We start from the raw sequence: 12,377 nt of genomic DNA, 5'->3' as shown, positions 1-12,377 counted from the left end.
TCTGCTCGGCTCCCACACCTATGCACCCTACACTGAAAAACGAACACATTGATTCAAAGCACCGTGATGATCTGTATTTTATTCGGACCTCATTTGCGAGTTGTTAATTTCCAACCCTGTTCCTTCCACTGCAGGTTCCTTCTCTCCCATCTCCCTCAAATTCCTCTGATGCCCAGAAAAAAAATATTAGTCTTTGCCGCCATAGACTAAGCCCTCTCAGCAGGCCTGCCCTGTGCTCTCAAGGGAAGTCTTTATCCAAGGCCACAGCAACAGTGAGAATCCTCCTAACCACACCTTGACCCCAGAGAATGCTGGAGCTTTTCACAGGACAGAATTGATATGGGGGGGTGGGGTTAGGGTGTAAAGTGAGCAGTACGCTAGGCAGAGGTGGGAAAGGCCAGTAGATGGATGCTGGAACAGGACCCAGGAGATGGAGCCCAATCTCTGTGCTGGTGGATGTTCTCCAGGTCCTCAGAGGCGGGATGGCATCCCTCCAGCCACCACCACCGTCTCCCCAGTGATGTAGCTGGCGTCTTCGGAGCAAAGGAAAGATACGATGCCCGCACAGTCCTCTGGCTTGCCTATCCTGGGGAGGAGGGGAAAAAAGGAAGGGAGTAAAAATCAACCTGGGAATGAAATTTGCTTAATCAAGAAGTATCAGGTGATTTTTCAGGACCTGTGTACTGCCCATAGGGTAGGGGCAGTAATAGGGTTACCATGAATATAAGCTGTTATAGTTCAGTATAACATTAATACTGTACTCTGCAAAAACCACTGCACATTATATTCATATAATATAGAGATACTTTGTTTTTTAGAGAACTCAGGACACCAAAATCCAAAGTTACATAGATGACGTTGTGAGCAGCTATTTCACTCTTCAAAGAATTTGTTTCACATGTGTGCATACTATTCAAATGTCAGGGAGTCTGTGAGACAGTAAATGATCTGTTTAAAATGATTCCATTTTACAGCTTCAATTCACAGACACCTTTTTCAGGAATCTATTTTTGTCCCTTAAAGTCATTTTGTGAGACTGTGCTAATTCTCAGTGCTTGTATCAGTGATTGCATAGTTAGGGAACACTTTAACCTAACTGCTATAGAATGCTCTAGAGGTGGGTAGAGTGGGTACCTCAAACCTAGAAGACCTGGATTAGTGGTTCTCCATCCTAGCTGCACACTGTAGTCGTCCGAGAGGCTTAACTATCCCCACCCCCACCCCCGCCAAAGATGCCTAGGTTCTACCTCGGACCAATTAAAAAAGAATCTCTGGGAGTGGGGTCTGAGCATCTGTGGTTTCACAAGCACCCCAGCTAATATGCATCCAGGACTGAGAAACATGGGGCGGGATCATTCACTGTGGCTCAAGGGTGACAATACCCTGACTTATTAATGAGTTGTGAACTAGGCCAGCAGCTCATGCCTAACATCAGAATGGCTTTGGGAGCACTTGAGGGTGTCTCCCCCCTCAAGCAGGCATTGCTGGTATGTGTCCTTGAGGAGACAAGGCGGAGGAGCTAAAGACAAGAGAGTTCCCAGAAGCCAGAAGCTGGAGAGAGGCAGGGAACTTAGAGGAAAGAGAGCCAGATGAAGGTACCTGAACAGTTCGGCCAACCCTTTGGGGAAGAGGCTAGTTTTCTTAGGCAAGGGGAGTTTGGGGACTTGGTAAAGCTCTTCATTCCTTTTATTTGGATTGTAGGATCATTAACCTGAGCTTTGGACACATGACTTTTTATTCAAGGGGAACTAACAAAAGCATGTTTTGGTTTTGGTTTTGGTCCCTCATCCTTAGGGATGCCCAGAGGTGGAGGCAAACACCCAGGTGGAGAGAGGGGTCAGGGCCTCCCCCAGGGCTCTGCTCTGCTAAACCTGGATGCCTCTGTGTTTCGTTTTTGCAGTGGAAGCAGACTCCTTGCACACGCCACTGTAGTGATGCTGTGTTCAAGAACTTGTGAAATCTGTGTGTTTGAAGCAGAGGAGAGCATGCCTGTGTTGTCTGCAGGACCGAGAGTCAGCAAGCCATGGGCTGTGAGGGACCATCTTTATCCCTCCTCGCCCTCCCCTGTGACAGCCTTACCTTTTTTTTTTTTAATTAATTTATTTATTTTTGGCTGTGTTGGGTCTTCGTTGCTGTGCACGGGCTTTCTCTAGTTGCAGCGAGCGGGGGCTACTCTTCGTTGCAGTGCACAGGCTTCTCATTGCAGTGGCTTCTCTTGTTGTGGAGCGCAGGCTCTAGGCGCGCGGGCTTCAGTAGTTGTGGCACGCAGGCTCAGTAGTTGTGGCTTGTGGGCTCTAGAGCGCAGGCTCAGTAGTTGTGGCGCACTGGCTTAGTTGCTCCGCAGCATGTGGGATCTTCCTGGACCAGGGCTCGAACCCGAGTCCCCTGCATTGGCAGGCGGATTCTCAACCACTGTGCCACCAGGGAAGCCCCCAGCCTTACCTTTTGATCTGCATGGTTGCTTTTAGGCTCTCCAGTCTTTCCTGGTCATCCCACAACTGCAGGAAAAAGGGAAATCTCTTCCTGTGAGGGACAGCGAGGGGAGAAACTGCCTGCCCTCACATCAATTGAAAGGGCCTTGGAGAGGCACCCCTTCAGTTCCCAGACCTTCCCAGGTCCCAGTCTCTACCCTCTTCCCTCTTCTGCTCCATTCTCTTCAAGTTCTAGTGAGGCATTTTCCTGGGTCGCCCCAGGCCTCACCTACTTAAGGAGATATGAAATGGCCTGAGTGGTATCTGAATTCCTCAGTCTCACTGTGCACCTCAGGAAAGGATCATGTGGGGGTCTGGTCTGGACACATGGCTTGTATGGAGTGGGGATATGGAAAAGTGCAGAGATGGGGGTAGAAGTGGTTGGGAGCTCAGGACCAAGGAGCTGGGCTTTTCTACCTAAGAAGATGCCTTTTAGGGTCCCAGTGGGATGCAGGACTCTCCTTCCTCACCATACGGCTGAAGCTAGTCTTGATGAGTCCAGGTGCCAGGCAGTTCACCCTAATGTTCCTTTGGGCCAGCTCTACGGCCAGGTTCTTGGTGAGGCCCAGCAAGGCTGTTTTACCAACATTGTAAGGGCCCAGGCCCTGGGGAAAGGAGAGAATGGGTTATTCTCTTCAATTCCAGTTCATTCTTGGTTCTTAACATAAGATATAAAGGGTTATAAACAGATAATAGGGTATTTCTTGTAATGGAGGGTCCCAGTTAGAAAACTGTCTTGTGGTTAAACCTCCCCTAGGTTAGCATTTGTGGAGGCAAGGCCTCTATTTTGTTGGAAGGTACTTGGTGATGTGATTCCAAAAGGGGACACAAACGTCTTAGGGTGACTGGAAGGGTAGAAGGTATAGGATGGAGGAAGGGATAAAAGTAGCGGAAAAGGAGGTTCTTACAGGAAATGGTCTGTAGGCTCCTACAGAGGCCACAATCACCACTGAGCCGCCTCTGGAAAAAGAACAGAATGACCCTCTTCCCATGGACACCCTCCCCTCAGCCTTCACAGGGCCCATCGAACGCAGGCTCCCTCTTGCTCTCTGTACCCTCGTTTCTCCATCTCTGGCACCACTGCCTTTGTGATCAGGGCTGTGGCCTTCACATTAATGTCCAGAATCTGCAATAGAGAGAAGAGGGGGAATGGCATGAGGGAAGAGGGCGGCACAAGGCAGGGCAATGGGGAGTGACAGTGTGGTTCCCAGGATCTGTTTGTCAGGGCTGGCAGAGATCCTAGGGGTGATCTACTTGGCCTTACAAGTGAAGAAACCGAGGCCCAGGGAGAGGTGGCTTTCCCCGGTTTATTCAGTTAGAGGATGACACATTAGGTTCGGGTGTGGAAAAATGGAGCCCGGTTCAGCTTGTTTCCTAAGTATGATTTGACCCAGAATGGGGCTGAACTCTCAGGGCTGCCTTGGACTTCAGCTGCATTTTCTGTGTGTCTTCCAACTAGGGAGAGCCTGGAATTGGACGGCTTCCTGGACCTGCCCCAGAGTGCGCCGTGTTTCTCAGGGGAAATGTGGCCTGACCTCAGGCACCTGGGGTTGTTCCAGCACTTTTCTGGCTTCTGAGCTTAGGGAGTGAGATGCTCTTGGCCCTCCAGGATGGATTGTCTGGCTGGACATGTATTGGCAAGTGGGATCGTGAGGAGGCACTTCTGGGGGAGCTGGAACATAGTCTACAATCAAAACCCCACATGTATAATTGAAAACAAATACATGACCCTTGTTTACATTGTTCCAGGCACTGCTGGGATAGTCCCCTCCCATACCCCCCATGCAACTTCTTATTTAGAAAATGTTCACTCTTACAGAAAAGTTGAAATAGAAGGACAATGAATATCCAGATATCCTTTACCTACATTCACCAACGGTTCACATTTTGTACCATTTGCCCTATCTATGTACCTATGCAGTTTTTTCCTTACCCTTGGAAGGTAAGTTGCAGACATGCTAATGCTCTAGCCCTAAAGACTTTAGCATTACTTCCAAAGACTAAGGATGTTCTTCCACACCACCATCCATTATCACACCCTAGAAATTTAACATGGATAATCATGATTTTACCTAATATACTGTCTGTAATAAAACTTCCCCAGTTGTCCCCCAAATGTCCTTACGTTTTTCAAAGTCCAGGGTTCAATCAAGGATCAACCATTGCATTTAGATTTGATATACTGTGATATTAAAAAAAAGCCAACTAAACCGGTTTGCAGGGCAGAAATAGAGACACAGGTGTAGAGAACAAACGTAGGGACATCAAGGGGGGAAAGTGGCAGGGGGTGGGGGTGGGGGTGTGATGAATTGGGAGATTGGGATTGACATGTATACACTGATGTGTATAAAATGGATGACTAATAAGAACCTGCTGTATAAAAAAATACATAAAATAAAATTCAAAAAAAAGCCAACTAAAAAGAAAAATTACTAGTTTTATAACTGATTTTCACGTGGTCTCCGTTCAGACTGCTCATGAAAGATGTTTCTCTACTTTGAAGAATATCAATCAGGAACTGATTCACTGAAGAGCGTTTTGGCACTTTGGTCTCTATGTCTGTGAAACACTGATAAACGAGAATAGTTTAGTATCCTTAAACTTCAGTGTTGAGAAATTAGGGATGACGTCAGGGTAAAAAGCAAAACCATGCGAGATCATGAAAAATTTAGCATTTTCAAATCAGGTGGGAATATTAACCTCAGTAAAGAAAGACAAATCTTTTAATTAAGGCTTTATAATTAAAGAATGTAGGTGTGTGAAATCTATTATAAATATAATGTAATTGTACACATTCACATGAAAACTAATATTCTCGTTCTTGAATTTAGACATCTGGATCTCAGATGTTCTAGACATTGGAGTTAAAAAGGAAAAAGCGCAGGTCTTTTTAAAAGGCTGTATGTTATAAAGCAGCAACTTAGTTAATGTCACGAGAATTGATATTTCACTTAACTAGCAGCTATTAAAGTTTTCCAACTAATGAAAAATCATTCTTTTTTGGCAGCTGAAAAGGGGAGGGGTGGCGGGTAAGTCTGAGCGTACTAGTTATTGGCATATTAGCTGCCCTGTCTGCTGGAAATAAACCAGGAAGAAGAGCCTGGATAAGCCCACGGGGTCGGGGGTGGGGGAGATGGGGGAGGGAGGCAGAAGACGGGTTAGCAAGGAGCAAATGAAGACAACTGGGGAGAAGCAGAAATGAAAGAGAAGGGCAGGGACAGAGGAAGCCCCCCACCCTGCCATTCTCCCTTTACCAGGTGCACTGCAGGCGTGTGGCAAATTGCAAGGATTCCTCACATCTACACTGCACTTGACAAATACATTCTAAAAGCAGACTGAGTGTGTGTCTTCTGAGGCCCACCCCCTGCTGCTCTCATCCAGTCTCACCTTGTCCCATACCTCCTCGGTGACATCCATTAAGTTTCCAAAGAAAGGCATGACGGCAGCATTGGAGACCAGGATGTCCACACCCCCGTGAAGGTTCACAGCCTAGAGAGGAGTAAGGTCTGAGTTAGGGCTGCAGGACAGTAAAGGAAGTGCATTTATCAGTGTCGATAAAGAATTCCTTCTTAGGAACAGTTGTCAAAATGACCTCTTTTCCTTAAAACATTTTCTCTCCAAAACACCCCAAGCTCTGCTGCTAAAACATTTAAGGTCGTCTCATTTCTTTGGCAGTCTTTTCTTCCTGCCCCCACTTCTGAGGCTGTCACTGACCCTTTTTTCTTTAGACTTTCCCTTTGGGAGCTCCTTTATTCTCATGGCCTCAGCTCTCACCTCAAAGTCCATTTCTAGACCCTTCCTCTTTCTTCCCAGCCGCATTTCTCCCAGTGCTTACTGTCCAGTTCTCCTTGAATGAGTTACCATTATCTCAAACTCAGCCTGTCCACACGTACCTGAACAGAGAAACAAGTTTAAATAGACCTATAGGGACTTCCCTGGTGGCGCAGTAGTTAAGAATCCGCCTGCCAATGCAGGGAACATGGGTTTGAGCCCTGGTCTGGGAGGATCCCATATGCCGCGGAGCAACTAAGCCCGTGCGCCACAACTACTGAGCCTGCGCTCTAGAGCCCACGAGCCACAACTACTGAGCCCGTGTGCCACAACTACTGAAGCCCACGTGCCTAGAGCCCGTGCTCTGCAACAGGAAAAGCCACTGCAATGAGAAGCCCATGCACCAAGACGAAGAGTAGCCCCCGCTCGCCACAACTAGAGAAAGCCCGTGCAGTCACGAAGAATGAACGCAGCCAAAAAAAAAAAAAAAAAATTAGACCTATAGAAAGTTGCCACTCAGGCCTTTGAGATCACCTAGCCCAATGTCCTCATGGTGAAGGTGATGAAACTGAGGTCCAGGGAAGTTAATTTCTCAAGGTCATATAGCTCAGTAATGACATATCAGGGCCAGCTAAGAAGAGGAGGCCTGCTCATTCAGTCTCTGGGAAAGGTGAAGTGATTTGCTCAGGGCACAAGGCTAGTTAGTGGTGGCAGAACTTACACTCTAACCCAGAGCTAATTCATAAGAGTCCTTCAAAAGTGAGTTGGGTTCACTATGAAACTGGCTACTCAGGAGAGCCACGATGGAGAGGATGCCGGCCTGGGCTTAAAGCAGTTCCACACTCGGTTATGAAGCCATTTCTCCCTTCCCCCCACCCCTTGCTTTTATTTTTTTGGCCTGGAGGCATGGAAGATTCAAGGCAGAAACTGAGATTTAAACTGGGAAAACTAAGAGAGGCAACATCTCACCTCCTTAATAAATTGTAAGTATGTGGTGAAGACACGTGTTGGAGTAACGAGTAGCCAAACAGAATCTGCCAACATCATGCCACGCTGCAACCAGACTTCGCATTGGCCCAGAATTGGGAATTTTGATGCCTTGGGCAAGCGGCACTAAATGGGCCCTCCACCAACTTTGTGCTTCCGGATTTGGCACACAGAGGTGTGTTATTAACAATCTGTTAGCTCCTGTTTTAACTAATTATTCTTGCTAACTAGGTGCGAAGCTCAGTTGCCTCCACACTGCTGAGGGGATGCCTGGGCTGTCAACATGTAAATTGAACAAATTTTAAAATCACATAATCTTTGCAAACCTGTATCAATAGTCTCTTGGCACTCTCTAAAGTTTGATGTCCCGGCACAAAATCCCAGTCACCTGCCTTGGCTCTGTGTAAGTTTCATGATGAGGAAAACTCGGTATGCGTTAGAAAGTGATGTGTGCTGGGCCGTGTGCGGGTGTGTTTGGGGGTGGGGAGATAGTGGATTGCTGCAGAACCGCCTGGAGCGCTTTTCCACTTCTGCTGTGTATCCTGTCCCCTTCTTTTTCTAGGCCTATCAGCATAGAGAGGAGGGAAGGCTGGCTTTTGCCTGAACGGACAGAGAACACTGGAGAATTAATGGCAAAGCTACTATGACCACCCAGGTGTCTTCTAAGGCTTGCTCTAAATTGTGTGATTGCTACTCTGTGTTCTGACAGGTCTATTTTTTATTTTTTTAATAAATTTATTTCTTTTATTTATTTTTGGCTTTGTTGCGTCTTCCTTGTGGTGCACGGGTGTCTCATGATGGTGGCTTCTCTTGTTGCAGAGCACAGCCTCTGGGCGTACGGGCTCAGTAATTGTGGCCTGCGGGCTCAGTAATTGTGGCACGCGGGCTCTAGAGTGCAGGCTCAGTAGTTGTGGAGCACCAGCTTAGTTGCACACGGCATGTGGGATCTTCCCAGACCAGGGCTTGAACCCGTGTCCCCTGCACTGGCAGGTGAATTCCCAACCACTGCTCCACCAGGGAAGCCCAGTTCTATTTTTTTTTTTAAATAGTAGAATCAAGTGGAAAAGCAGCTAATCTGGTTTCGGCTCATGACATCTTTGAGAAGCTTTGAGGTGCAGATTAGGAGGCCACTGGGGAGTAACCATCCTCAGGGCAGCAGCTTACCTCATCACAGGTAGTGGCTGGCAATAGGCAGGACGCATCTCAAACCGCTAACAAGTATCCTATCATTCTCCACTCGACATTCGCCATTCAAACTACTTGAGAGTCAATTTTGATTCATCCCTCCTATTTCCCATGTCTTGACACCAGCCAGGAAAAAAAAATCTTGGTTGGTTCCCACTAAATGTCTCTTGGGCACATCTGTTCTGGTCCTACTGCCACTGCTCTTACCTAAGTGACAGCATCAGCTTCCTCCCTGATGTCCTTGGCTCAGAGTCTTCTTTTCTCCAATATATCCTTCCTCCCAGTGCCAGATTATTGTCCTTTAATAACCATTTTCACCTTGCTCAAAACCTCACATGGCTTCTTATTTCCTCCAGGAATGTCTAAACTCCTTTGGGAGGCCACAGAGGACCCTGTCCCCCATCCTTCCCACCCGGCCCATTTCCTACCAGCCCTCTCAAGCCTGTGCTCTCTCTCTGCTGTGGGTTCACAATGCTCCCCTCTCCCCTTCCGTCCCTCCTTGGCTGTCTGCTCATTTTGCAGGGTCATCTGGAATCCCGGCCCTATGCCATCTGCCCAGCCCCACGCACTCTTCAAGGTCTAGTTCAAACCCCGCTTCTGGGCCAGAGCGGTAAAGTGGACCTGGTGAGGGTCCAGAGGTCATTTTCCCAGCAGGATTTTTTTTTTTTTTTGCGGTACACGGGCCTCTCACTGTCGTGGCCTCTCCCGTTGCGGAGCACAGGCTCTGGATGTGCAGGCTCAGCGGCCATGGCTCATGGGCCCAGCCGCTCCGCGGCACGTGGGATCTTCCCAGACCGGGGCACGAACCCGTGTCCCCTACATCAGCAGGTGGACTCTCAACCACTGCGCCACCAGGGAAGCCCTTCCCAGCAGGATTTTGACACTAAGTGGCCACATACATTTCATACAGCTAGTCACTAGTTGGCCCAGGATCCCAGGTGGCTCCCTCACCCTGAGGATCAAGGTCTCAATCTCAGGCTCTGTCCAGCTGCCTATGCCAGGCAAGGTGGCTTTCTTGGACCCCCAGTTGGCTCTCTCCAGAGCACATCTGAGCATTTGCCAAATGACTCCTGACAAATGGAATAACCTTATGCTGTCTACTACACCACCACCTACGATCATTTCATGTCCTCCTTGTCTAAGATTACCCAAATTATTTCACCATCTTTCATTCTGTTACACAATATCCTTTGCTTTCCATTCTTGGGCAGATTCTCCCTTTTACTCCAAGAAGTAAAGGGTGTGCCCTGAGCCTAGGGAAGAGCAGCCTCCTTTGCAAAATGTTCATATTTTCTTGCGCAGCTGGAAGACTGGTGCCAAGCACCAGCTCTGACACTGGCTTAGACACTGTCTTTGAGGCTAAAGTCCAAGTGGGCACCTAAGGCCTGACCTGATGGGGAAATGCCTGGTAGTCTGTAGGTAGCTTGGCAATTCTGGGTTGGCTCACAGCTCTTCTCTTACTAACTGTGGGACCTTGTGATGTTGATCCAGCTTTCTGAACCAGTCTTTAAACAGGGAGACTAATCCTGGCCTTGCTTGGGTTGTTGTTTGGAGAGAACCTGCAAAAGGTTCAAAACAAAGTGCATGGCACACAGTAGGTGGTTGAAACCTGATGGGCTGCCTCCTGTAGGTTCCCGGAGACTCGACTTTATAAGCTGAAAAACAGGGATTGATTGTTTATTAGCTCAGACTGGGAATACCTATTTTGCAATTGTATTTACCCTTTTTATCTGCCCAATTAGATTGGAAAGCCAGGACCAGCTGTTTTTTTTGGGGGGGTGCCCCAAGGCACAGCGCAGGGTTGAAACAGTAGCGTGGTTTTTTGATTCTCTGACTGAGATGAGATGATTCTTGGAGGCAGGACAGAAAGGCACACAATAAAAATGTGCTGGTGGACTGGAGTGGGTATGCAGATCGCACTGGTGTGTTTTAGTTAACAGTCCTGGCTTGGATTACACCCGTGTTGTCCAGGAAAGCCTGCTCAGGCTGGCTCCCTTCTGCTACCTCCTGGCTCTGCGCCCATATCCTTGCTGCTCACCGTAGCTACCAGCCGCTCTCGGTCTTCGCCCTTCCCCACATGGCACACGGTGCCCGTCACACTCAGCCCCTCCCTGTGCAGCGTTGCCACTGCCCGATCCACGTTCTGCTGCTTCCGGCTGCTGACCACCACATGGGCCCCATCCTGGGCCAGACGCCGGGCGATGGCGAAACCGATCCTGTGGGCAGAGAGAGATAAGGACTTTTAAGTTGGTACAGGAAAAGAGCGTGAGAGCGTGGGCTCCTGAATCAGACTGCCTGGGCTTTGAATTCCAGCTTTCTCTCTGTAGGACCCCCATGTGTTACATAGGGTTAATGACACAGCCATTACCATGGACATGCTTAGCATATTTTTGGCACTGGTTTACTTATTTTTCTTATGGTTTTGGCCTTCAGTCTAGGTTCCCAGGAAGTGATGTCACCTTCCACAGGTGCCACCACGGGTCACAGTCCCCATACCCTGTAGGGACTGAGGAGAGAGAGATGAGCTAGGGGTATAACAAGCACCAGCTATTTCTGTGACTGGAGGGTCTCAGGTACATGTGAAACTGGGGGTCTCCGGTTACAAACGTACATTTTTTACATACTCCCCTGGGAGAAAGGGTTACACATTTTGCATTTAGCCATTAGCATTTCCCATTCACTTGTATTTTAGATTTGTGAAGAGCTGGCATCTAGCAGGGTTCTGTGGGAGTGAGAAACAGGGTAGACAACAGTGGTTGGTGAGACACGGGCTGGGCAAGAGAGGCCAAAATGTACTGAACTAAACAAGAATGTGGACACACGGCTTTTGTGTCCCCTCTAGGTAAGGGGCGCAGTTCTATGAGACTAGTGGGGTGCCAAAATGGGGTGTCTGGAACATTTCCACCGTCGGTGCCGGCAGTGGATAGGATTTTTGTAATCTGGACTGTCTTGGATTTCCGGCGTCTGGTCTTCCCAGACTCTAGGTGGGGCTAGTTGACCCGGGCAGCCCAGAACCCTGGGAGATGGGATTGACGGGGGCGGGCAGCACCCAGGTGGCACAGTCGAGCCAGAGGCAGCAGTGACAAGAGGGCCAGCAATTGCAAGGTTAGGGGGGGAGGCGATTCCGAGGGGACTGCAGGCCAACCACGTAGTTCCTTTCTTCCCGGCCCGACTCTGGCCACACGTGACGCCTGAAGATGGGGCACGGGAGGCCAAGGACAAGGGGTTAGTACCTGTTTGCAGACAGCGGGGGCCTCCGAGACTCGGGCTCGGGCACTCACCCGTCAGTGGAGGCCGTTACTAGGGCCACCTTATTCTCAAGCGGGTTCCGACGCGCCACCGCGGAGCTGGCCATCCGCACGGACTTCCACGTCCGCGCACAGGGACGCAACAGCAGCCCTGCCTTTTGCATGGAGGCGGCCGGTTCGGGGTTCTGCGCCGCCTAGGGGAAGTGACAGGTGGCGGGGCGAGGGGCAGGGCGAGGGGCGAGCCACCTTCCCGCCCGGCTGCCCGCTCGGAAGCCAGATCCCTTCCGCGCTCCCAGCTCCCCACCAGTCCTAGAGCGGGACAGCTCGCCCTGCTTCGCGCGGGCCCTTGGCGCAGGGAGCCGGCTGTGGCCGCGGTGCCCCTCGGTCCCCTGCTCGGCCCGGCCGGCCGGTGTGGGACTGTTCCGTCGGTTCCGGTTCTCTGTAGGGCTGCTCCCGCCTTCGGGAATCCGTAGACTTCCCTGTCCTCCCGCCCCTCCTTCCACATCAGCTTGCCCACGTCTTTTCTTGGGGGAGAGGGTACTTTGAGTTGGTTGCTTTTCCTTCCCAGAACCTCAAGATGGACTTTGTTTTCCAAGAAAGTCGGGGTCCACATTTGTGACAGCCCACAGGAGGGCAAATATTTTGAGACTGCCCATGGGGGTGAGACCCGTAGCCCCCTCACGTGGTGAGACCACGTGAGGGTCTCAGGTGAGGC

At 49.7% G+C, this 12,377-nt stretch overlaps 1 protein-coding gene across 3 annotated transcripts; it reads right to left on the bottom strand.

The window, feature by feature from the left end:
- Positions 1 to 52: 52 nt before the first annotated feature.
- LOC116749580 (dehydrogenase/reductase SDR family member 4-like) lies at positions 53 to 11,884 on the bottom strand. Of its 3 annotated transcripts, none has more exons than XR_004348642.1 (8): positions 11,696 to 11,882; positions 10,453 to 10,630; positions 5,859 to 5,960; positions 3,527 to 3,597; positions 3,380 to 3,431; positions 2,942 to 3,076; positions 2,080 to 2,498; positions 53 to 586 (listed from the first exon to the last, which is right to left on the bottom strand). XR_004348642.1 is itself a non-coding variant. In XM_032624069.1 (8 exons), exons 1-8 carry the CDS (start codon positions 11,824 to 11,826, stop codon positions 472 to 474), a joined length of 828 nt encoding a protein of 275 aa, XP_032479960.1. In that variant the 5' UTR covers positions 11,827 to 11,884; the 3' UTR covers positions 53 to 471. The 3 variants fall into 3 exon arrangements, 2 of the variants coding, with proteins under 2 accessions (XP_032479960.1, XP_032479959.1); XM_032624069.1 differs by having other exon boundaries at positions 2,443 to 2,498; positions 5,871 to 5,960; positions 11,696 to 11,884; XM_032624068.1 differs by having other exon boundaries at positions 2,443 to 2,498; positions 11,696 to 11,871.
- Between the last annotated feature and the right edge of the window lie 493 nt (positions 11,885 to 12,377).

The sequence above is a fragment of the Phocoena sinus genome, chromosome 2, assembly GCF_008692025.1.
Source record: "Phocoena sinus isolate mPhoSin1 chromosome 2, mPhoSin1.pri, whole genome shotgun sequence".
Classification (NCBI taxonomy): Eukaryota; Metazoa; Chordata; class Mammalia; order Artiodactyla; family Phocoenidae; genus Phocoena; species Phocoena sinus.
This window is presented reverse-complemented; position numbering and strand designations above follow the sequence as displayed.